Source organism: Carassius gibelio, chromosome A8 (assembly GCF_023724105.1).
Source record: "Carassius gibelio isolate Cgi1373 ecotype wild population from Czech Republic chromosome A8, carGib1.2-hapl.c, whole genome shotgun sequence".
Taxonomy (NCBI): Eukaryota; Metazoa; Chordata; class Actinopteri; order Cypriniformes; family Cyprinidae; genus Carassius; species Carassius gibelio.
The window spans coordinates 2,910,676-2,938,052 of record NC_068378.1 but is presented as its reverse complement, the minus strand read 5'-3'; the positions used below and the strand labels follow the sequence as shown (position 1 = coordinate 2,938,052).

The following is a 27,377-nucleotide window of genomic DNA, read 5'->3' as shown; positions in this document are numbered from 1 at the left end:
GAGTGTCAGACACATTAAACAAGTTAACAAGTCATTTGTGGATTAATGCGTATTAGAGATGCGAACCGTTTAAAACGATTCAGTTCGATTTGGTGAACTGGTTCAAGAAGATCTGGTTACTAACCCTTTAATATGTTTAAATGAAAATAAAAAGAGGCATTACTGTTGATATGAAATTTGATTGTGGTGTCTGATATCATATTTCATCTTCTTATATAATTCTCTTTCCTTTTCATTTATTATGCAATTGTGTGTGTGTGTGTGTGTGTGTGTGTGTGTGTGTGTGTGTAAAGACCTCTAACACTAGCTTGCTCTATTCTTTTTTTATTCTGTTTTGTTTTTATTTTTAATATTATTTTAAAACCCTTGTTACTTGTACTGTGTTAAGCTAACTCAGACTTATTATAGCACTTATATATCATTGCTCTTTTTGCTTCCACTGTCCTCATCTGTAAGTCGCTTTGGATAAAAGCATCTGCTAAATGAATAAATGTAAATGTAAATATACAGTGAGGAAAATTGCAGTAGCCAAGGTGGGCTGGCGGATATTATCGAATACGCTGCTGTTTGCAGAATTACCAGACTTGCGTCGTCCTGTCTGCGGGAGATCACACTTCTGAGTCAAACACGCACAGTCCTGACTATCGGGAATGCTAGTACAAAATGTGCATATTTGACCTACGTCAACATGCTATTTGCCTAATCTTCACGGTACTTTAGCAACAGGTCTGGAGTCATAATCATGCAGAATAACATACATGGACTTTGAAGGGTTAATTGCCACTTTGAGTGATTATGTTATTGTGGCATCCATAATTGTAATTGCTATAAGAAATCAGATTAATTGTGCTGCCCTTTTTTTAAAAGTACACATATCTTTATTTTGTTTAATGTTTGTTATCTGTGTGTTGTTGTTGTCTCTGTGTCACCAAAATAAATTCCTTGTGTGTGTGAACATACTTGGCAATAAAGCACTTCCTGATTTTGATTATATCTCTGTTTACAATCCTTTTTGTTCAACACAGCTGAGTTACAGTGTACTACATTTAAAATTATTCATGAAACAATTAGACTTTATTCGGTTTTGAAGTTGAATAAGTCTGCTCAAACTAAACTCGAATTCGACTTTTCTAGGTAGCCACTGAAACTGGTTTCATGATTCAGGCATTTGAAGGAACTCTTAACTTCAACAAAAATCTTTTCTTGTTTTGTAAATATGAAATCTACTGATATACTATGTATAAATCATATAAAATTTCAGAAAGTTAAGACTCGTTCACACCAAGAATGATAACTAGAAAAATAATGATAAAATATTTATGATGAGTGCACTCAGTAGTTCTGTCGTCTGTCTTTTTAAATGCTCCATCTCTTTATTTAGAGTCATTATTACATTTGTATTCATCGGTATAGTAGTTGTCCTCTGTGTGTGCTCTACTGAAACACAGATGACTAGCTGCGTTCACACTATGTGTTCATTAGCTGTGTTTCTGTCTGTCTCTCTCTTCATGGGAATACAGTGAAGTCCCTTTCAAAATAAATCAGAATCATTATAATCCTCAAACCCAGAGGGATAGAAGCAGTTTACGGGATTTAGCGTCACATGGCAGCAGACACACAGCTGAATGTGCAATCAAACAGGACAAGCTTTTAATCTGTGCATGGTTTCAGCACTCACATCAGCTTTTCTGGAAAACCTGTACGCTTTTACACTCTTGTTTTATTGTTGATTGATACCAACGTGATCTCATGAGAATTTGTATGTATTTTATATAAAATGTGGTTTTACCACTATCTCTATAATGACTGGATCGCTCATTGCGTTCTAAACAGTCCTTTAGCACTGAAGCCACTGGATGTGTTTAAGGCACAGAAATTTACAGTATTGACCACACCTAAAATTATTTACATATGAACAACTTTACAGACTTACAAATGATTCCTTATCCTTAACATTATTTCGTATTCAGTTTTCATATCAATGGCATGTTTTCAATTGCATTAAATAAATGCAGTTAAATTATTATTCATTTACCTAATATACATGGATAACATTTCGTTCTGTTGTATGTGATTTCTGCTATCAACTTATGCTATCTAACTCAAACAATACATAGCTACACAAGACTACACTTTAAACCCTTAAAATGAATAACATATCTGTAATCGTTTAACCATTACTTATGTAATATTTACTTTATTTACTGTGGGACACAAAATGCGTTCTCTGCGACATGCTGTAACAAAAGGATCAAATTTATTTGTGCGCTGTTATCCATACGACTGTGAGGAACAAACCCAAACTTAATCTCCATCCCACGCTGACACGCTCATTACACATTCAAACTGATGCTTCAAAAACCTTTACGACATGTTTTACAGCAAGAAATGCAGTGTTTTCTGGTGAGGAGTGTTTGAATGAGAACCGTGTGGATCGGTATAATAATCTGGGTAATGTTTTCAGTGATTAACAACTTAAATTCTGCTCTGTACCTCACACAATTGTTTTTATCCCATCAGAAAGGACTGACATTTGGATTACTTTTGGTAGTGCTTTTGACATTTTGTCTCAAGAATACCGGTTTTCATCCAAAACATCTTAAATTGTGCTCCGAAGACGAACAACGCTTTTAGTGTTTTGGAACGACATGGGGGTAAGTGATTAATGACGAAATTTCAACTTTTAGGTGGAGTAACCCTTTAATGGCAAAAATAATGTTTGGAAATATAAACTGATATTTCCTACTGACACACTACAGCAAAGATATAATAAAGAATATATATATAAATACAAAAGTGGCTGAAAATACAAGTGGTCTAAGACTTTTGCACAGTGCTCTATCTATCTATCTATCTATCTATCTATCTATCTATCTATCTATCTATCTATCTATCTATCATTGCTGCAGATTTGTCGGCTGCACATCAGTGATGTGAATCTCCCGTTCCACCACATCCTAAATCTGCTCTATTAGATTGAGATCTGGTGACTGTGGAGGCCATTTGAGTAAAGTGAACTCATTGTCATGTTCAAGAAACCAGTCTGAAATGACTTGAGCTTTGTGACATGGTGCATAATACTGTTGGAAATAGCCATAAGAAGATGGGAACACTGTAGTCATAAAGGTAAGGACATGGTCAGCAACAATACTCAGGTAGGCTGTGGCATTTAAACAATGCTCAGTTGGTACTTAGGGGCCCAAAGTGTGCCAAGAAAACATCCCCCACACCATTACACCACCAGCAGCCTGAACCATTGAGACAAGTCAGGATGGATCCATCCTTTCATCAACCCAATAGAGCATCTTTGGGATGTGGTGGAACGGGAGCTTCGTGTCCTGGATGTGCATCCCACAAATCTCCATCAACTGCAAGATGCGATCCTATCAGTATGGGCCAACATCTCTAAAGAATACTTTTAGCACCTTGTTGAATCAATGCCACTTAGAATTAAGGCAGTTCTGAAGGCGAAAGTGGGTCAAACACAGATTAAAATCAATTTATAAAAACGTGTGTCTGGTAGTTTGCACAATTCTAGCACACCTGTGCATCTAGGAGTTTTGTCACCGTTCTGTGCTCCTCATTTGTTATTTCCAACACTCTTCTTTAAAGCATGATTATGTTATTTTACGCCATTGCTTTTTTGTTGGCTCTTGTGTTGAGTTATTTTGCACGCAGCCATTAAAGTATTTGACATCATTCCCTGTCTATGAAACCTGTAAACAGCATATTATTTGTTCTGCGCGGTTGTGACCTAAGAAGTGCGCAGCTTAGAAATAACATTGACTACTGCTATGTATCTCTCCTCTGCCATATTTAAAGTTTATGGTTCGCCCAACTCAGAACCTCAGTTAGCAAAATAATGTCCAAGTTACCCAGTTGTAAATATGGCTGATTCCAATTCCAACTAGAAAACTAGTATTTACATTGATTCCAATAGCTCGTGAAGGCAGCATTTGTCACAAGTGTCTGGTTTGTGTTCCCTGGGTATCCACTAGATGTCCTCCTTCCCCACGGTGTCTGTCACTTCTTGAACCAAATTCGTCACGTTCTCTGCCTAAATCATTGCACCCAGCTGTCACGGGTTATCAATCATTGCACTCGGTCAATTCCCCATTAGCGTTATCTCTCCCTGTGTATTTATACCCGGTCTGTCTTAGTATGTGTCACGGAGTCCTTGTTTAATGTTAATCCGTAGTCTTGCTCTTGCCTTGTGTTTTTGTCTGTTTTCATGTTGGATTGTTACTCTGGTTTGGACCCATGCCTGGACTGTTTACCCTTTTGGATTCAAGGCAATTCGATCAATGCCTAAAAATGATTGAAATTGATGCCCAGCCCTAAAGACAATGTACAATCACTGTTCAATGCTGTTATTTTTTATTTGTTACACTTGTATTACATCTGTTCATTTCACAAAGCACATGAATAAAGTAAGCTTTTCCCCAGATTTCTACTAGCTCTGTCTCTCAAACTCATAGCTGACTGATATTCTGTTCCCTCAACCTGATAGTGGTTTATTTATAAAAGATATCACATGATCAGCCCCATAAAAAAATTTAAGAGAAGTCTCATATATTCTGCATGTACAATATGTTTATGGTCAGCCCTAAAAACATCACAGCTGAGACTCCTTCTATAAACTCACCCTAAACATCGAGCACCGATCAGTCTGGATCATTACATTCTGAAGAACAAGGGTAAGGGTAAAAATAAGGGTAATTTTATTTTATTTATTTAATTGAGATTTATACATCATCTAAAAGCTTAATAAATAAGCTTTCCATTGATGTATGGTTTGTTAGGACAATACTGCATATTACTAATGAGAATAAATGTTTTATATTTATGATAGGAAATATTCTAAATATCATGATCTTTACTTAATATCCTAAATAATGAATTTTGGCTATTGTTACAAATATACCCAAGCTACTTTATGACTGTTTTTTCGGTCCAGGGTCACATATGTAGATGTGCCTCATAATATGCTCTGGAGATCAACAACATACTTAAGATGTACTACAAAACTACTGAATCCTAGAATGGAGAACTATTACATTCAGTCTAGAGAGACGACTTTATGTCATGAGGATTTTGACCACAGACTTTATCCATACGACTGATAAACAGCCATCATTTGGCCCTGTTCAGAGCCTCCACACAAACACATGTGCATGCGTTAACTCTTTAGGGTGAGGTGATGAGAGTCATCCAGGAGGAGATGAGAAGAGTCCTGCTGGGATTTATGAGTAACTCACAATCAACCCAAACTTACCAATGAGCAACAGACTCTAATGCAGGCATATGTTAAAAGGGCAGCCTGGGTCTCTGCTTGGTTTCACGGGACCACCAGACATACTGGCAACTGCAGCATCATTTTACAGTTTCTAAATAAAGTGAGCAGCGCTTCAAAACAACGGAGCACTTAACACGTTTATTCAAATGATCTTTTATCCTCTAATATCTCTTTTATCTGGATCCAAACACATTTCATTCAAACTGGTTGCATGTGTGCTGCTTCTCTATAAAGACACTGAAGCAGCATTAAGAGCTGCAGATGACAGACCGAAGCAGAAACACAGTGCACAGCACAACAGATCGTGACTTGAGCTAAAACACTGCAGAAAACAACAATGCTGCAAAGAGAGTTATTTTTACCGTAGTATTTTATTCTGGGGGTCCGGTGCCTTGCTCAAGGGCACCTCAGTCATGGTATTAATCAGTGTGTTAAGAGCATTTTAAAATAAACATATCATTATTAAACAATACATTATTTTTAGATGGCAAGAAAAGACAACATAAACTTTCAAATCACTAGTTTGTTTACTGCTCATGATAAGAGCGTTTCGATTATGTTTGTTCTAAGCTAAATATATTCTGCCTCAAAAATGAATCTAAACTTAAATAATACCAATAGCCTTATAAAACATTTATTCTTTTATTCTTTTTCTCTCTTATTTATTCTTTTAATTATCACATCTAACTGGGCTCAACTGATTTTTTCATTACTGATGTCCAGATGTAAATGTGTAACTATTCCTATATTTATAACACATGATAGGAATTGTGGAATAGTTATTTTATTTATTCATGTTTGTCCAGACCTCCACTGTGAAGAAAAGGACTGTAATTGAGTGTCAAAGACCATCAGTCTCTGAATAACTGCAGTCACACTTAGCGGAACAGGACTTTTTACAGTTATTGGTGTTTAAAAACTGATCTCAGACATTATGTCAGGTGATCTTAAGTACTAGTTTGCCAGTATTTTTCTTCTGAGGGTCTGGATGACCTGCTTAATCTTACAATGATAGCCTTCAGTCTTTTAAAAGCACTTCAGACTGTTTGGCCGAGCGTCCTGGGGCCAGCATGAGTGTGTTCTCGTGTGTTTTGCTGGACTCACAGGGAGCGCTGTAGCGGTGCAGGTTGTTTCTGATGCTGTCCTGCAGCCCCTGGTCTGCTGAGCCCTTCTGAAAGCGCTGACTCAAGTAATAACTCAAGTCCTTCTTCAGCCTGCCACCTGAAAACACACACACACACACACATTAATACAATTCTTAATGTTTTATGAAATGCTGCAGTGTTTATTATAAATGATTTATACATGCACATCTTTTTATTTTATTTTATCAAAAACAATTACTTTCTTTCGTGAAACATCTCTATAACATAATAACTCAACAGTAATTCCTCCAGTAGCATGAGATCACAGTAGTTAGCAAACTGCAACCATCCAATCTATCTTCCAGTGGTAGAAAATGAGGAGTTTGATAAATATTGAGTTAAATATTTCCCCCATTAAAATACAGTTTTCTTTCATATGTCAAGTCAAGTCAAGTCCCCTTTATTTATATTGCGCTTTAAACAAAATACATTGTGTCAAAGCAACTGAACAACATTCATTAGGAAAACAGTGTGTCAATAATGCAGAATGATAGTTAAAGGCAGTTCATCATTGAATTCAGTGATGTCATCCCTGTTCAGTTTAAATAGTGTCTGTGCACTTATTTGCAATCAAGTCAACGATATCGCTGTAGATGAAGTGACCCCAACTAAGCAAGCCAGAGGCGACAGCGGCAAGGAACCGAAACTCCATCGGTGTTGGTAGTATGGGTAAGTTTAAGGGTTAAGGTGTAAAGTATGGGTCAACAGTGTAATTATAAATGTAATTACAGAAATTAAATACAGATGTAATTACATGTAGTTTTTTTTTAAAATATAAGTACAATGTAAAAAACGTATGTACACAATAAGTACATTGTACTAAATTTTTAATTAAAATGTAAGCACATAGTAGTTAAGGCCACTTAATATAAAGTGGGTCCTATAGAACCTAAAAACTCTGCATGTAATAAAAAGACTTGATGGCTGCTCTGTCAATTCTTTGTCATTTGGTAGCAATCTTTCCTTAGAAAGCCACATTTCTAGCATTTATAAAACTGCATTTTTCCATCTAAAAAAATTTCCAAATTACGACCTATACTCTCAATGTCAAATGCAGAACTGTAATTTCATGCATTTATGACCTCAAGGTTCGATAACTTTAATGCTTTATTGGGTGGTTGTTCTGCACACTTAATAAACAAACTGCAGTTAGTCCAAAATGCTGCAGAGTTCTTACTAGAACCAGGAAGTATGACCATATTATCCTGATTCTGTCAACACTGATTTATAAAGTCCTGAATGGTTTAGCACCCCAGCAGTTTAGCGACCTCTTATTGCACTATAGTCCTCCACATCCACTGCATTCTCAAAACATGAATTTGATAATACCTAGAATATCAAAATCAACTGCGGGCGGCAGATCCTTTTCCTATTTAGTTCCCAAACTCTGGAATAGCCTACCGAACATTGTTCGAGAGGCAGACACACTCTTGCAGTTTAAATCTAGATTAAAATCCCACATCTTTGACCTGGCTTACACATAACACACTAAAACATTTCTAATATTCAAATTCGTTAAAGGATGTACTTGCTTAGAGTCATTAGAAGAATGGCATCTACGCTAATATTAGTCTGTTTTTCTCTTATTCCGAGGTCACCATAGCCATTAGATCCAGTCTGTGTCCAGATCCAGTACATATCCAGAACAGATGGTGGATCAGCACCTAGAAAGGACCTCTACTGCCCTGAAACACAGCGGAGACCAGGACAACTAGAGCCCCAGATGCACATCGCCTGTAAAGACCTTGTGTCAGACGACCACCAGGTCAAGACCACAGGAAACAAATGCTCCTCTTCAGGAACTCAAGCTGCGTCGAATAGACTTGTGTCAGAATGCGATAATGCAATATATGACGGTAATGAATTTGCACAATATTGTTATTGTAGGCACTTCTAAATACCGTGAATAATTATATATTACAAATTATTCAGAATTTGGAATGCATTTTTAGAATACTATTATAATATATTAATATATAATATTATAATATATAATATTATAATATATATTATAATATATAATATATAATATATATTATTATATATATATAACCGGTCAAAATGCACAACACTGCTGTATGCCGCTTGAAAGAATCTATGCACTATGATATAAACAAGCACGTAAGAGAACAACATGGAGGAACACGTGAGGGACGTGCTTAATGAAATCACATTTACTCTCTGACAGCAGATGGTGCTAAACTGCAGAAAATGCAGTCGTTACCCTTGAAACACCACAAATAAAAAAGCCCTACATTTTAAATAGCCAGTCAGATTTGTGTATTTGCTATGATGTTTTTTAATAAAGATTAATAACTTATGTAGCAAATGTAGCTATTGCTTATTGTGAATGTTAATGGTGAACTAAAGAGATCTTATTGTAAAGTGATACCTATGGATCGTGCTTTTGCACTTTAATCTGTGCAAAATTTTTAACTTTATATATTTTTCTGTATTACTTTATTGTATTTAAATGTTCAGTTATTTTTGTTATAAGAAAAACAGTTCCTCTTCAGGAACTCGAGCTGCGTCGAAAACCCTTTGGGGAACGCGTTTAGCGTGAGCGACTCTGAATATCATATCCAATCTGTCTTATAGGAGAGCGTGACGTCACGGGCGGGGTGACGTAAGCGACCAGGAAGCTATGAAGGCACGAGCCGCGCAGCTGGCTTGAGCTTCGTGTATTTCAGCAAGCGCTCTGTGTGTGCATGTCATTATGTTTTGTAAGTCTTATTTATTGTTGTTTGTCAGTATTAGCTCCTCAAAGAGTAAGCAATAGTCAAAGAGCAAAGCTAAGACGAGACATTTGAAAGGCGAATCCAGATCTCAGGAAAAAATAAGGGGGCTGACGGTGCTTCTCGCATATCTAAGGATGGGGCGAACACGGCTCTGTCTATCTCTACCTGTATTCCCTAGATTTACATTTGCATTACATTTAATCATTTAGCAGACGCTTTTATCCAAAGCGACTTACAAATGAGAACAATAGAAGCAGTCAGATCAACAAGAGAACAACAACAGAATACAAGTGCCACGACAAGTCTCAGTTAGTCTAGTATAGAACGCATAGCCAGGTATATATAATTTTTTTTTTTTTTTTTTTTTTTTTTTATTAAATGAAAAAGACAAGAAAAGGAAAAGTAGAGTTCATTCTCGAGCTTCGGAAGCACGCACAGTGGTTGAAGTTAGAAGTTAGATATGAATTATACCAAACAAGGCAACAAATTATATATACTGGAGGGGCTGCTGGGCAGGAGCTGCCCTCTCAGTCTATAGTCAGAGCATTGCCGCCCACGCTCCCCCTGCATCGGGAGCAATGCTCTGAACCAGGGTTTTCCCAGCCTAAGGCGGGCGGGTCTGAGTGCCGTACTTCAGTCAGACTCTGAATATCATATCCAATCTGTCTTATAGGAGAGCGTGACGTCACGGGCGGGGTGACGTAAGCGACCAGGAAGCTATGAAGGCACGAGCCGCGCAGCTGGCTTGAGCTTCGTGTATTTCAGCAAGCGCTCTGTGTGTGCATGTCATTATGTTTTGTAAGTCTTATTTATTGTTGTTTGTCAGTATTAGCTCCTCAAAGAGTAAGCAATAGTCAAAGAGCAAAGCTAAGACGAGACATTTGAAAGGCGAATCCAGATCTCAGGAAAAAATAAGGGGGCTGACGGTGCTTCTCGCATATCTAAGGATGGGGCGAACACGGCTCTGTCTATCTCTACCTGTATTCCCTAGATTTACATTTACATTACATTTAATCATTTAGCAGACGCTTTTATCCAAAGCGACTTACAAATGAGAACAATAGAAGCAGTCAGATCAACAAGAGAACAACAACAGAATACAAGTGCCACGACAAGTCTCAGTTAGTCTAGTATAGAACGCATAGCCAGGTATATATAATTTTTTTTTTTTTTTTTTTTTTTTTTATTAAATGAAAAAGACAAGAAAAGGAAAAGTAGAGTTCATTCTCGAGCTTCGGAAGCACGCACAGTGGTTGAAGTTAGAAGTTAGATATGAATTATACCAAACAAGGCAACAAATTATATATACTGGAGGGGCTGCTGGGCAGGAGCTGCCCTCTCAGTCTATAGTCAGAGCATTGCCGCCCACGCTCCCCCTGCATCGGGAGCAATGCTCTGAACCAGGGTTTTCCCAGCCTAAGGCGGGCGGGTCTGAGTGCCGTACTTCAGTCTGTGAGGCCCTCGGTTAAGAAGTCCTGACACGTTTCAATCACATCTGCTGAGGGTGGCCCCTACTGGGGTAGAGCTCCGTACACCCCATTACACGGTGCCTGTCTCGCCTCAGCACCCTCTGGGGGCCAGTCTGCCAACCCTGCCAGTGTTCCAGGGCGCAGCGGTCCCCAGCGAGCATCGTTCTCAGTATTTTTCACCCGTGCGCGTAGCGGGGCTGAGACGCTCGCTGCCCCCACAAGGGCCTCTTACACCAGAGGTCAGTCTCGAGAGCAGCATGGAAACTACTGCCAAATCTATCTCAATGGGTCCTGCATACAGTAGATAAAGGCTACCGTATTCAGTTCGGCTCTGCACCGCCGATATTCAATGGGGTCATTCCGATGATAGTCGGCCCCAGGCAGGGTCTGGTTATGGAACAGGAAGTGAAAACCCTATTAGAAAAGGAGGCCATCGAGGTGGTCCCTCCTCAAGACAGGGAGTCCGGGTTCTACAGCCAGTATTTCACAGTTCCAAAGAAGGATGGAGGTTGCGCCCGATTATAGACTTGAGGGACTTAAATCATTCAGTTATGAGATTGAAGTTCAAAATGGTCACGATCAAGCATATTGTAGGTCAGATCAGGTCCGAGGACTGGTCTGTCACAATCGATCTCAAAGATGCATACTTCCACATATCCATCCTTCCACAACACAGGAAGTTTCTGAAGTTCGCTTTCGGGGGCGAAGCCTACCAATATCGAGTACTTCCCTTCGACCTTGCACTCTCACCCCGCACGTTCACAAAATGTGTAGACGCGGCTCTGGTTCCCCTGCACATGCAGGGCATCCGCATTCTCAACTATATCGATGATTGGTTGATCTTAGCTCAGTCAGAGCAGGTTGCAGCTCGGCATCGAGATGTCATTCTCGCACATATGGGGGAGCTGGGTTTGAGACTGACCGCCAAGAAGAGTGTACTTTCTCCGGTTCAGAGAACCACCTATCTAGGCGTAGTATGGGATTTGACCGCGATGCAGGAACAATTGTCCCCTGCTCATATCGAGTCGATCCTCATCTCAGTCGAGAGTCAGTGAAGGCCAGCCACTCACTGTCAAACAGTTTCAAAGATTGTTGGGTCTGATGGCAGCTGCGTCCAACGTGATACCTCTTGGCCTGCTGTACATGAGACCCCTACAGTGGTGGCTCAGACCAAGGGATTTTCCCCGAGGGGCAATCTACTTCGTACTATCAAGGTCACGCGGCGCTGCCTCCGTGCCTTAGACATGTGGAAGAAACCTTGGTTCTGGAATCGGGGCCTGGTGCTGGGAGCTCCTTATCGTTGTGTAATACTAGCGATGGATGCATCCCTCACTGGCTGGGGTGCAGTCATGATTGGCCACCCTGCCTGAGGTCTGTGGATCGGTCGCCATCTGACATGGCATGTCAATTGTATAGAAATACTAGCAGTTTATCGTGCACTGAAACACTTCCTCCCAGACCTAAGGGGTCACCATGTGTTGGTGCGCACCGACAACACATCGGTGGTCTCTTACATCAACCACTAGGTAGGTCTGCGTTCGCGCCCCTTGTACAAGCTGGTGCACCAGATCCTTGTGTGGTCCCAGAGCAAACTCCTCTCATTAAGAGGAGTATATATTCCTGGGAAACTAAATAAGGAAGCAGACATACTGTCGGGGCAAGGGCCAAGGCCCAGGGAATGGAGGCTTCACCCCGAGGTGGTGAAGAAGATATGAAGAGTTTTTGGCAGGGCTCAAGTTATATTAAGCGGCCTTAACTACTATGTACTTACATTTTAATTAATAATTTAGTACAATGTACTTATTGTGTACATACATGTTTTTACATTGTACTTATATTTAAAAAAAAAACGACATGTAATTACATCTGTATTTAATTTCTGTAATTACATTCATAATTACACTGTTGACCCATACTTTACACCTTAACCCACCCTTAAACTTACCCATACCTCCAACCCTCTCCCTAATCTTACCCCTATCCCACCTCAATAGCAGCAAAAGTGTTTACATTGTACTTATTTTTTTATATAAGTGCATAGTAGTTAATGCCACCTAATATAAAGTGGGACCGAACTTTCTGCGACTCAAGAGACATCTCAATATCCCCTTTGGTTCTCTCTAGTTCATCCAGCTCCTCTGGGACTGGACACTATGGTACAGACTTGGCCGAGGCTTCGTTTGTAAGCCTTTGCCCCTACTGCTCTGCCCCATGAAGTTCTTGCGAGAGTACGCCAGGACGGGGTCCGTCTGTTATTAGTAGCCCTGTTCTGGCTGGGCCGAGTATAGTTTGCAGACCTGGTCTTGCTCCTCGACTGCTCTCCATGGGAGATACCGATCAGGACAGACCTACTCTCACAGGCGCAGGGCACGATACCCTCGCCCGGAGTTGTGGAAGCTGTGGGTGTGGCCCCTGAGGGGGCACAACTTTAGCAGCTGGTCTCTCAACCGAGGTTTGAGACCCTCCTGCAATCCAGAGCTCCCTCAACGAGGAAACTGTATGCCCTGGGGTGGGAACTCTTCACCTCATGGTGCAGGGACCGCCAGCTAGACCCAGCAAACTGCCCACTTGGTACAGTTCTGGAGTTTCTACAGGCCAGGTTCTCTGCAGGGTTGTCCCAATCCACGCTGAAGGTTTACGTGGCAAACATTTCAGCCTACCACGCCCTTTTCGATGGCCTGTCTTTGGGAAGACACCCCTTAGTTACACGTTTCCTCCATGGAGAACTGAATGGTCCCGTGTTCCCCCCTGGGTGTGGTGTTAGAGGCTCTTTGCAAATCTCCATTCAAGCAGATTCCAGATATCTCGCAGACATCTGACTCTTAAAACCGCCTTTCTGTTGGCCATTACCTCTCTGAGGAGAGTAGGAGATTTACAGGCCCTCTCAGTGACCCCTACCTATCTTGACTTTGCACCTGGTATGACCAAATTGTTCATATACCCTCGAGCGGGATATGTTCCTAAGGTTCCCTCTATCACACCACAACTTGTAGTGCTGCAGGCCTTCTGTCCTCCTCCCTTTCGGGAGCCCGACCAAGAGAAGCTAAATTGTGTGTGTCCAGCTCGAGCGCTGGATGCATACGTTGTAGCCGCACTGGGTTGTACATAATTATTAACTCAAATGATATATAGGGAATTTGAATAATTAATCAGGAATATGATTAATATATATCTCATATGACAGTTACATTAAAATTATTGAAGATGAAAAATAGCTCAATTGCATATATCAATAACTCATTACAGGGCACTGTAATTTACTCATTAATATGTCAATATTCCATTCTTCATATCAATTATGGTGATATCTCTTACTGTAAATTACCACAAATCAAACAGTGGTTTGTCCAGCAAACGGCCGTAAGATTAACTTATCAATTTTCAATAAAGTTATCACTTCTTATAATTCAAGGAAAAATATTCTCTGGCCATGAAAACATTATCCTATCATTATGATAAATTTAGTTACTGAATTAAAAAGCATGTAGCTAAAGATCAGACATTTCATTGACTCGTAATGTGAGCGGTTCAGAGGCAATCGTGAATATATATTGGGTTTTAATAATTGAACTAATAATACATCAAACTACAAATCACACAGAGTAAATACGCGTAGACAATACAGACAGTAAACTTTGTACAAGACATAACAGAATCCAAATGAGGGAGAAAGAGAGAGTGGACAATGAATGAGAGAGAAAGGACGAGAGAGAGGTGAGAGAGAGAGAGTGTGTGATCACAGACTAAGCTCAGTTATGCAAACTCACAGACAGTAACCCTTGAAAGACAACAACGAATCAAATCATAGACAAACTTTAAGCAGCATTTAAATTCTCCATAGAGAATGATACTTGCATGGGTCCAGCGTGCCTGAGAGTGGTCTTTTGAGACCAGCTTGCGTGTGAACAGCGTGAGCGTGGTTCTGTTCTTTCGTGTCTTCCGGGAGTTGCTGCGGAATCGCGCGATATTTGAAAGGTCCAACAAAGCAATGTTTCAGAATTCTTCTTCCTTGTGTGGAGAGGCGGATAGGTGAATAAACTTAGTAAAGAAAAGAAACAAAAACAAAAGAGATGAAAGCTCCCGAAGGAGCCATGAGAACGGCTGTCCTCTCAGCCGCCGTGCTTAGCGATAGGAGAGCAGCCCAAGGCCGCGCAGGAGGATGAGCGCCAGCGAAGCGTGGAAGCGAAGAGCAGAAGCTAAGAGGGTCGAAGCAAGAGAGCGAGGAACTTCCTGGGTCAGCTCTTATGGCTTTAAATGGTTCACGCCTCTGTTCGCATGAACAACCAATGAACGTCTGCGATCTGAAGCGGGGGAAAAGTTCCTTTGTCTCTGGGGAAACACCCACTCTGGCTTATAGCATTTCAGTAGTGATATTCCAGCAAGTTCGTAATTCCAGATTAATACAATTTCATTAATTTCCTTTATATAAGTGAGTCCATCAAAGCATGACGATTAAACAGATACCAAAAATAACATATATAAAAACATGAAATTACATTCAAATGCAGAATTACACACATTTAAAGTTTGATTAAAACTGCAGATACTCCAATTTATATGGGGAACATCTAATGCACCAAAAGGCAATACTTAATACATTTATAATACATTGAAAAAAGTAAGAGTTTAGGATACATTGAGAAAAAGGTACCGGTGAACTGGCTTTTTCCTGTCCTGTTTCCCAGTGGGATCATAAAGTTTTATGAGCTGCTACAGGGGTAGGGTTACAACCCATGGTTCTATTTGAGAACATTAAAATTAGGAGAAACATTTCCCATTTACAAGTCAGCAACTTTAACCATTTACACAGGATTAACCATTTTTATGCAATACACAAACCTATTCAAAATACATCTTATTAATAAAATGACGAAGGTAAAGAACGTTAAGAAAGGCTTGTTTGTGTGTGTGTGCTTATGTTTGTGTGTGTTGTGGAATGTGTTTCGTTTTTCCTTTGAGGCTGCTCACTCTGACTCTGGACTTTCTTGTTGTAAATAATTTAAATCCAGCCAGGCTGGCGCTAGACCAGGCATTTAGTGTAAAAAGGTTTCATTTTATATGCTTGAATTCAACCATGAATCGATCACCTGCATATCCGTTACAACCTCCACAGAGCTGCCCTGTGGAGAAAAATGGATCAATTGCTTGTATGCTTCGGTCCCCCCAAGAGGGGTTTCCTGCTTCTAAGCAGACTATTAGTCGTTGGATAGTTGAGACTATCAATGCCACTTTGAGTCCTCTGGTCGTCCCCTGCTGTCGGGAGCCAAGGCTCACTCTACACGGGGTATGGCGGCCTCCAAGGCCTTTCTAGCATATGTGTCTATGCTGGACATCTGCAATGCTGCGGGGTGGTCCATGCCACCTACTTTTGCAAGATTATATGGCTTAAACATGCCAGTCACTCCAGGCACTTCAGCCCTCTCGTCCTAAGCTGTGCTCTTCGGATACACATTAGGCAGGGGTTTGGTAGTCTGGCTATGTTGGTACTCGTTCCCCAAAGCGTTTTCGACGCAGCTCGTGTTCCTGAAGATTTAATTACTTAGTTTGGATCTTAGTGCTGCATTCGACACTATTGACCACAACATTATTTTGCATAGACTTGAACACTTTGTTGGCATTAATGGAAGTGCATTAGCATGGTTTAAATTTAACTTATATGACCGCCATCAATTCATAGCAGTGAATGGAGAGTTATCATATCAGTCACAAGTACAGAAACAACAGAGGTGTTAATTACAGGACCTAAAAACTGCTTGTAATAACAACCTAGAACACTGTCTAAGACTTGATGGTTGCTCTGTCAATTCTTCGTCATCAGTTAGGAACCTATATCTAAATTATGGCCTATGCTCTCAATGTCAAATGCAGAAATGTTAATCCCTGTGGTCTGTGGAGCGGTTGCCACCTGACATGGCATATCAATTGTCTAGAAATGCTAACTGTTTATCGAGCATTGAAATATGTCCTCCCAGACCTGAGAGGTCATCATGTGTTGGTGCGCACTGACAACACATCGGTGGTCATTTATATCAACCACCAGGGAGATCCTTGTGTGGTCCATCGACTCTTACAGCTGACGACTATGCAGTTTTCTTCACAAATAAGATAGTCGATATAAAAAACTGGATGACGAGTAATTTCTTACTGCAAAATTCTGAAAAACAGAGGTGTTAATTATAGGACTTAAAAACTCTGCATGTAATAACCTACTCTTATCATCTAATTTTGGTTGTATCTCTCTATTAGTTCTATTGGATCTTAGTGCTGCATCTGACACAATTGACCACAGCATTCTTTTGCATAGACATGAACACTTTGTTGGCATAAGTGGAAGTGCATTAGCATGGTTTAAATCGTACTTATATGACTGCCAACAGTTCGTAGCAGTGAATGAAGATGTATCATATCGATCACAAGTGCAGTATGGAGTACCTCAAGGCTCAGTACTATGGCCGCTACTCTTCACGCTTGATATGTTACCCTTGGGAGATATCATCAGGAAACATGGTGTTAGCTTTCACTGTTATGCTGACGATACTCAGCTCTATATTTCTTCGCGGCCCGGTGAAACACACCAATTTGAAAAACTAATGGAATGCACAGTCGATATAAAAAAACTGGATGATGAGTAATTTCTTACTGCTAAATTCGGAAAAAACAGAGGTGTTAATTATAGGTCCTAAAAACCCTGCTTGTAATAACCTAGGACACTGTCTAAGGCTTGATGGTTGCTCTGTCAATTCTTTGTCATCAGTTAGAAACCTAGGTGTGCTATTTGATCGCAATCTTTCCTTAGAAAGCCACGTTTCTAGCATTTGTAAAACTGCATTTTTCCATCTCAAAAATATATCTAAATTATGGCCTATGCTCTCAATGTCAAATGCAGAAATGTTAATCCCTGCATTTATGACTTCAATGTTAGATTATTGTAATGCTTTATTGGGTGGTTGTTCTGCACGCTTAGTAAACAAACTACAGCTAGTCCAAAATGCAGCAGCAAGAGTTCTTACTAGAACCAGGAAGTATGACCATATTAGCCCGGTCCTGTCAACACTGCACTGGCTCCCTATCAAACATTGTATAGATTTTAAAATATTGCTTATTACTTATAAAGCCCTGAATGGTTTAGCACCTCAGTATTTGAATGAGCTCTTGTTACAAATATTCCTCTACATCCGCTATGTTCTCAAAACTCAGGTAATTTGATAATACCTAGAATATCAAAATCAACTGCAGACGGCAGATCCTTTTCCTATTTGGTGCCTAAACTCTGGAATAACCTACCTAACATTGTTCGAGAGGCAGACAAACTCTTGCAGTTTAAATCTAGATTGAAGACCCATCTCTTTAACCTGGCTAACACATAACATACTAATATGCTTTTAGTATCAAAATCCGTTAAAGGATTTTTATGCTGGATTAATTAGGTAAACCGGAGCCGGAAACACTTCCCATAACATCCTATGTACTTGCTACATCATTAGAAGAATGGCATCTACGTTAATATTAGTCTGTTTCTCTCTTGTTCTGAGGTCACCGTAGCCACCAGATTCAGTCTGTATCCAGATCAGAGGGTCACTGCAGTCACACAGATCCAGTACGTATCCAGACCAGATGGTGGATCAGCACCTAGAAAGGACCTCTACATCCCTGAAAGACAGCGGAGACCAGGACAACTAGAGCCCCAGATACAGATCCCCTGTAAAGACCTTGTCTGAGAGGACCACCAGGACAAGACCACAGGAAACAGATGATTCTTCTGCACAATCTGACTTTGCTGCAGCCTGGAATTGAACTGCTGGTTTCGTCTGGTCAGAGGAGAACTGAGCCTGGTAAAGGTGACTTGACTTGACACGATATATATATAAACCGACTGAAATGTTTTGAAATCACTTGTTCCCTATCTGATCAAAAAAAAAAAAAAAAAACATTCTTTCACTCAGTTTCAATTAGAATCTTGTTAAAGATTTAAATCCCTACTGCCAGGATGCTTCTCTGTCGGTCATGGATTAAATGGAAAGGGAAACTTGCTCGAAAATCAGACATTGAGTACCCCCATATAGCCATGCTCATAACACCCCACAAATATTTGACTGTGAGATTGGGAGTCGAATTAGGCTCTTCATATCAAAGCATTTTTTTAAGTTTCTGCTAATATGATGTTTACTTAAGAGCAAACCAAAGATTTTAGAGTGATGGCTCTACAATCATGGATTATACTGAGGTGGCTGCCTAGCAACAGTACAATTTTTTTTTTTTTTAAAATGCAGAGATCGTGTAACCGTCTGGCGTTTTTGCACTGTAGACTTATCAGTGCAATCATGATCTCCTTGGCTGCCATGAGAGTTTTGCAGGGAGGTTGGTAATGTTAGTTAGCATTATTGTCCACTTTAGCTAGGCTAATGTAGCCTTCATATGGTATGAGTCATATCAAGCATTTTATAATGCCACTGTCAAAACAATATTTAGCCTAGGCATACCTCTTTGTGCATTTACTGAACATTTGTGTAATGGCAACGTCATGTGTTTGTCACAGGTCGGAGCGGACCACAGATGTCGTGAGTCTCGCCCCTCCCTAGTTTCCACCTCGAGGAGGTCCCAAGAACACCCCAATGACCAGACACACCAGAGAGAGAGTGAGTATAATTAAAACAAACTTTATTTAAATTATTTAAAAGGGAAGGGAAAAGGGAATCTAAAATCCACTCTCGGGGGCCAGAGAGTATAGGTCCGAGTCGCTTCTGACTCTGTCACGGGGACTCTCAGGTAAGCCTGTAGGTAATTTGTGTCCTTTCCTTCACGTGACTCAACAGGGTTTTTCTCAGTAGTGCCTTTGTGTTTCTCCTGCAGGAGAACCGTCAGTGGGGCCCTTCCAGTCCCTGCACGCAGAGTAAAGAAGGTAAGTAATTCTAATGAATTGGGTGGGGTGCGTACCTGACGCCATTCGCCACGAGATTCTGGGTCCGCAGTTGGAAACGCCTAAAAGGTCCACAGGTAAGTATGCAGGTGAATATATTGGGGTCTTGGCCTTCGGTGTATAGGTAAGTATGCAAGAAAGATACACAATCCTTAACTTCGGATGGAGTTTGCAGGTGAGTATGCAAGGGCGATGCACTGGTATTTCACTCGGGGCGTACAGATAAGTATGCAGAAGGACAACTGGGTCTTTACTTTGGACGTACAGGTGAGTATACAAGGGCAACTAGAGCTTGACTCTGGGCATACAAGTGAGTATACAAGGACAATTCGCTGGCTCTTAGCTTTGGGCGTACAGATGAGTATACAAGGGCAATATGCTGGCTCTTAGCTGTGGGCGTACAGAAGGGCAAACAAAGAGCAACTGGAGTTGGACTTCGGGCATACAGGTAAGTTTACAAGGGCTATACACTGGCTCTTAGCGGTGGGCGTACAGAAGGGCATACAAAGGGTGACTGGAGTTTGACTTCGGGCATACAGGTAAGTATACAAGGGCAATACGCTGGCTCTTAGCTTGAGGCGTACAGATGGGCATACAGGGGCAACTGGAGCTTTGCTGTGGGCATGCAGGTGGGTATACAATGACAATACTGAATGGATACAACTCACAGACCCTCGAAGAGGTGGACGTCAGGCTTTAGCCCTTTTCAGCTCGGGAGTCTAGAGAAGGTGTATATGTCACGACAACTGTGGTCTTCTTCACCGGGGCAGACTTCCCAGACCAACACTCAACACTGTCACCTCCAACCGTGGAAACACTCCCACGACGACTCAGAGCCTCAAGCTCAGACCTGTAGGACTGGTAACAGACAGACAGAGTTCCTTCACAAATGTACTTAGCTTCAGTGAATATATGGAGAAAGACACACCACTTCTCGAATTTGACCAAGAGTGGATAGAAGTACAGATTGAAGTTGCTGCACGTTGGGCCTTCCACGGCCTCAGCTGGTGCCACCACGCTGGGTGACTTCAGGTAGGTTTGTGCCACTGGGTATGTACCTCAGGAATGACTCGAACGCTTCCCTCTCCTCTCTTCCAGACAACGGACCAGAGATCTAGACAGGGCGAACCTCTGAAAGCACTCCACAAACAGGTATTCATACACAAGGGCTACACAGCTGGATATTCATATAGCAGCCAACACTTCTCTCAGTCGTCGTTCCCCACAATATGCACACTGTTCCTTACTTGCTATTGTTGACACGTCACCACTCGGCAGAGTAGGGGTCCAAAGCCACGAGCGGGCATGTATATAAAAGACGGTCATCTCACAACACCGGTGCACGTTCTTCTCCAGAGGGTTTTCTCTCCCAGCCCACTGCACTCCACACACTCACAGTGAATTAGGGTCAAAACCACATAGGACCGGGGATTAGTTCCTGGACGTTGGGGGCACCGATGCAGCAGACGGCCAGAGGAAACGTCACAGCCATGACAAGGCACCAGACTCCTTTTTCGCTGGTTCCGGCTCACCCACCAATCACTTTCATTAACACTGGATCTTTCCACTTCTCTTCCAGATAACCGACATCCGACACAACTGGCAGCACAATCTCGCCACATCCTCCCCCACCAATTCGTTCTAGTCCCTAGCCATAACGTACAGGGGGCCGTCCTCGGTTTTCCCGTTGGGACCGACGGGGTGGTGAGACAGGGTCAACCCAGACGGGCGCATTCACAAAGTCCCTTGGGACCACGGCCCATCCACCTATCCATTGGAGCCTCTTCCACAGGTTTGGGATAGTTCGGGCAGGGCCGGATCATGTTACGGTGGACCACTCGGTCTGGTCCCGCCTTCCCTTCTGGGCGAATGGTGTATACCCTGGCCGCAATGGAGACGTTGATGGTGGCGGTCCACCCACTCTGTCAAACTCAGCTCCTCTTCGACCGCGGCCATCCCCAGCAGCAAGTCTACAGGCAGTCGCACATGCCTGCCGAACATCAAGTAGGTTGGGGCATACCCCGTGGTACTATGTACACTGTTATTGTAAGCTTGGATCAAAGCCGGTAGGGCACTCACCCACTCGCCCTGCTGTTCCTGGTCTAAGGTGCCCAATAGGCCCAGTAGGGTCTGGTGGTAGGACGTGGTGTGGGTCTTTGTACACCCGTACAACTTACACAGCTCTTTCACGACCCGAGACTCAAAGTTGGGCCCTTGGTCTGAGTGCAGGAATTCAGGACATCCAAACGGCTGGAAGACGGCCCTCCACAATGCGGTGGCGGTAGTGTTCGCCGTTTGGTCTAACGTGGGGATAGCCCAGGAGTACTTGGTGAATAAGTCAAAAAGTCCATAGCCACAATGTGAAGGGGAGCCCTGGCTTTTATTGGGACCATCGGTGCTCGTGGCTCTCTCCTGGACTTGAATAAAGTGCAGCGGGGGCATGCACGAATAAACGTACTCACGGATGTTTCCAGCCCGGGCCAGTAGAAATGTCTGCGTAACAAAGACACAGTCCTTTCCTGCCCTTGGTGTCCAAACTGGTCATGATATGCCGTTATCAAGGCTTTCACCTGGCTTTCAGGTACCACAATCTGGCAGCTCTCATCACCCCACCCTGGATCTTTGATGGTCCTACACATCACTCCATCTCGTATTCGGAGTTTCATCCACTGCCCCAGCAACTTACGGCCCGTCCTGTCTTGAGCTTGTCTTTCCGTTGGTGTCGGCTCCCTGCCTTGTTCCAGCGAGCGACTCAATGTTCTTAACCTGTCATCGCTCTGCTGTCACTCCCTCCAGCGGTCGGGGTCCCAACACCAGCTTTATGGTATCGCCTCCTGTTGGCCTCCTGGCGCTTCCACGATGCCCACCATGTACCCCTCTTCTAGGTCAGGCACCTGCTCTATGGAGTCCTTCCGACCCTGCTCCTCAGGGAGCCGGGACAGGGCGTCCGCATTGACATGCTTTTTACCCGGCTGATACTGGAGCTGATAGTCATAATTAGCCAGCTGGGCCACCCACTGCTGCTCTACGGCACCCAATTTGGCCGTCTGTAGATGTACAAGAGGGTTGTTGTCTGTGACGACTTGTACCTTCGCACCCCACAGGTAATCCTTGAACTTTTCGCTCAATGCCCACTTTAGTGCCAGCAACTCAAGCTTGAAGGAACTGTAATTAGCGTCGTTCTTCTCTGCTGGGTGGAGGCTCCTGCTAGCGTAGGCGATGACCCGCTCCACTCCCTCCTGACGTTGGGCCAACACTGCCCCCAAGCCCATATTACTGGAGTCTGTGTACAGCACAAAAGGTTGGTTAAAATCGGCATAAGCTAAGATCGGTGCTTGCAGCAACTCTTGTTTTAGCCGTTGGAAGGCCGTCTCACACTCGGAGTCCCATGCAATCAACGGGGACCCACAGCCTTGAGGTTGCCCCGTTTCTGCCAACAGATGGTTCAGTGGCCTCGCGATCTTTGAGAAGTCTTTAATAAAGTGCCGGTAGTACCCCACAAAGCCCAGGAAAGATCTGACCTGTCTCACCGTCTTCGGGGCCTTCCACTCTCGCACGACCGACACCTTCTCTGGGTCCACAGCAACCCCGGCAGAACTGACACAATGGCCCAGGAACTTAACTTCCCTCCTCAACAGATGCCATTTGTCTGGTTATAATTTCAACCCATACTTCTCCATGGCTTGGAATACCTTCTCAAGATGTTGCAAGTGAGTCAAGGTAGACCAGCGTCGATTCCATCAGTTGACCTCCCAAACACCACTGCATGAGTCGCTGGAACGTGGCAGGAGCATTGCAAAGGCCGAAGGGCATCCGGTCCCACTCGAATAAACCAAATGGGGTTGTAAAGGCAGTCTTTCCCCAGTCCGCTTCTTCCACCCGCACCTGCCAATAACCACTTGCCAGATCCAGTGTGGAATACCAGGCAGATTGAGTTAAGCTGGCTAGCGAGTCTTCAATCCTTGGCAGAGGAAAGGCATCCTTCTTGGTGACTTGATTTAACTTACGGTAGTCCACACAGAACCTCCAGGCTCCTGTCTTTTTTGTACAAGTACTATGGGTGCTGCCCAGGAGCTGCTACTCTCCTGGACGATCCCTCTGTCGAGCATGCCTTGCAACAAGGTACGTACCTCTGAGTATAGAGTGGGTGGAATGGGACAATACCTCTCACGGCTGGGTCCAGCCCCTCCAGTGGGGATTTGGTGTCTTACCACACTCGTGCAGCCATAGTCTTCATCGTGTGTTGAGAACACGTGTTGCCATTTCATCAAGAGCCCCTCTAGTCTACGCGCCTGAGCCTCCTCCAATCTTTCTCCTTGACATCTGACACAACTGGTAGCACAATCTCCTTCCTGCAATCCTAGCAGATCTTCAATGTGTGTTAACTTCACATCACGCAATGCATCTGAACACAATGCTCCAATAAAGATATCCGTATACTCAGCCCTGTGTGTGTATCTCTCTTTGCCCAAGCTCCACAGTACATCATACACTCTCTCTCCAACTCTCTCTTCCGCTCCGTTGCACCCACAATAACTATTGGGAATCACCAACCACTTCCTGTGTTTCTGATGCCCTATTTATGTGTCTCCTCTTCACCGAATTGCCCAATCAGTGATCGCCACACTCAACAAGACACCCGTTCCCAATAACACGCCGATTTGGGTTCACCGGCGTTCCCGGAAGTGGCGGTGTTTGCGATATATGGTCCGGGCGGAACTAATCTTCCTCATTTTTGGTTCCGCCCCGTCACAGTCACTCCGCCACATGTTGACGACTGAGCAGGGATTGCAGTCAGGTACAAAGCACTGCACAATGTTGCTGACGTTATTAACCACTTTCACACACACACACGATATAAAATACACAATGATAAATATACAAATCAATACACAATAGCTATATAAAACACTATTTATTTACACAATTAATACTGAAAGGGCGAGGGCGGCCGTCGTCAGATTTGGAGGTCGCTCAAGGCTCGTTCACGGTTGTGGCTTCAGTCAAATTCAGTGAGGCGCGGTGGTTCATGGGATGAGTAGTTCCTGCGCTCGAAATGAAAATATGTACACAGTCTTGTACCTTTGACTTTTTGGGGATTTTCTCTTAATTTTTTCACTCTAAATGATATGTTATATGCTTATGAGTTGCTTTATAGACATAGAGGGTAATTTTTATTATTTATTTATTTTTGGTATGCATGAGGAAACAAATTTATATATCAGAGAATGAAGGGTTGAAAATGTAAAAATGCCTGTAGTTTGGAGTGAGGTGTAGGGTAAGGTGTAAGGTTTCAGTAAGAGGATACAAAACACAGTAGAAAAACCATTATGTCTTCATAGAGTCCACATTAACCACATATGAGTTGTGTGTGTGTGTGTGTGCTGCAGCTCAGCAGTGCCCTTTGTTTTTCACTGGTCATCACAAACACTGTTGCCGTGGTAACACACTTCATGCTCATGATCACAGCCGGTGAGTTAACGTGTCTCTGCTGCTATCTTTTGGCCTACTGCAGTACTACAATAACAGCAACACTTTGTATTATTGACATTCACTGATGGTTAATTCATTTCTAAGGACATTGATCCCAGACATATTTCTAAATATCTATAACTGAATGATACACAAATAATCCTATAAAAAAATATACCATAAAATTACCATAAAATCAGGAGGAGACAGATATTAAAACAAATATTTAAAAGGATGCAGTCCTCAGCACAGTCCGATATGATGTCTTTCTGGTCAACCAAATGAATGTCCTGGTTTGGTCCCACCATGCATACGTCTCCACAGATCCAGCCAGTCGTGTACTAGAGAGAAATAAGAAACAACTACCAGTATCTCCAGTCCAATGTTGGCAAGAGCTAACGTAGCCTACTACCACTCTCACTTGTGCACACAAATACCCACACCAAAAAGAATACACTACAACCAAATAAGTCACACCACTACAAAAAAGGAAAACTAAGAGCTATGGCTAGTACACTGGCATTTAGTTCTTACTCTCTATTAATTGGGAATTAGATGCCGGAAATGTTCACAATAACATCCATCAAACGATCTTCAAACTGGGATTGTACTCGCAGTATGACTGGGTAGCAGTGCCCACTACCCAGTCTAGTCAATTTCCAGCGTTTCACAAACCCTCCGTCACCGTCTCACTTGTCTCCAATCACCGGTTTCTGCACAGCCGTAAAATGTTCAGTTATCACTACTCTTGTGTTCCTTCTCAGATGACAGCAACGGCACACAACACTTGACAGGGCGATGCCTTCCACGTAGTGATGCAATCCAAACGAAACACCTGTCAATCTCTCAAGCACGGTCTTAAAGGGCAAAAGTCTCCACCTCTTTTTGTAACCAACCTATGACACTAGGTCACTGATTAGTCTATCAACAGACGTGTTAAAAGAACAAGCAGAATACAAATCACATGATCAAATGGACCAATCATATACATTAAAATGTAGATCAAAAGTGCATTCATCTCAATAGTTCACTCCCATCACAAGTACACACATCCCCTTCCATCTCCTGCCAGTGGAAGAGTGCCACCTGCTTTACGGCATATGCACATATTTTACTCGTAGTCTGGGTGGATTTAGCCAGCAGCTAACTATAAGACGAAATGATCAAATATGCAAGTCTAATCATGTTTACCATGTATTTTTTGACACCCTAGTTCCAAAAACTAATTATTCAGTCTACTTTATGTCTGAACCGTCATTTAAATAAAGAGGTTCTGTTACTTTACAGCCATATACAATTATGACATTGTTCGATATATAGACTATTATGGACATTATGGCAACTTGATTATGCAAAGTTTACCTGGATGGTGGACATAGTTTCCAAATGAAATTTCTCTATTCGCCGGTTCCCTCAGCTTAGTCAACAAATTCATGTGTATTGCACTGACCACAGGCAAGCTTATACAGTGACAGTAATTACGACACTGGTAACTTATCACCCACATGGGAGAACCGTGAGCAAAAGTTACATTGTGTTGCTTTAACTAAGGTGACCAGATTTCTGAAATGAAAGCCAAGGCTCGTTCAGTGATTGAACTATCGTGGAAATCTCTCTTGTGATTATTGTAACGTTGGATTTGGGTGTTTTCAAAGAAATATGTATTTATTTATTATTATTATTATTAATTAATTTATTTTTCCATAGTCATGGTTCCTGTCATGTGTTTACCTTGACTTCATACGTTACTGCTATTAGGTGTGGTTGACTTCATGCAGCGCTGCACAGACCGGTGTCCTAACATTTCATCCTACCTACAAAAAAACACTACACAGAATCAGTCAGAAATCTGGGTGTTATATTAGACAGCAATTTGTGTTTTGAAAATCATATTTCCAATGTTACAAAAACTGCATTCTTCCATCTTAGAAACATTGCCAAGCTACAAAACATGTTATCTGTTTCTGATGCAGAAAAGCTAGTTCATGCATTCATGACCTCTAGACTGGACTATTGTAATGCACTTCTAGGTGGTTGTCTTGCTTCTTCAATAAACAAGCTACAGGTAGTCCAAAATGCAGCAGCTAGAGTCCTTACGAGATCAAGAAAATATGATCATATTTTACAGTCTCTGCACTGGCTACCTATTAAGTTCTGTATCAGTTACAAATGATCATTACTTACCTGTAAGGCCCTAAATGGTTTAGCTCCTGTGTACCTAACTATTCTTCTACCACACTACAACCCATCACGCACCCTAAGGTCACAAAACGCTGGACTTTTGGTAGTTCCTAGGATAGCAAAGTCCACTAAAGGAGGTAGAGCTTTCTCACATTTGGC

The 27,377-nt window shown here is 42.2% G+C and overlaps 1 protein-coding gene across 11 annotated transcripts in view; it reads right to left on the bottom strand.

Moving 5' to 3' along the window:
* The window catches only part of LOC128019171 (membrane-associated guanylate kinase, WW and PDZ domain-containing protein 1), a 137,681-nt gene that overhangs the window by 97,127 nt on the left and 13,177 nt on the right, over positions 1 to 27,377 (bottom strand). For all 11 annotated transcript variants that reach the window (XM_052605236.1, XM_052605238.1, XM_052605231.1 and 8 more), the window contains exon 2: positions 6,401 to 6,517. In XM_052605236.1, coding sequence (XP_052461196.1) covers positions 6,401 to 6,517 — 117 coding nt within the window. The remainder of the gene's footprint in view (positions 1 to 6,400; positions 6,518 to 27,377) is intronic.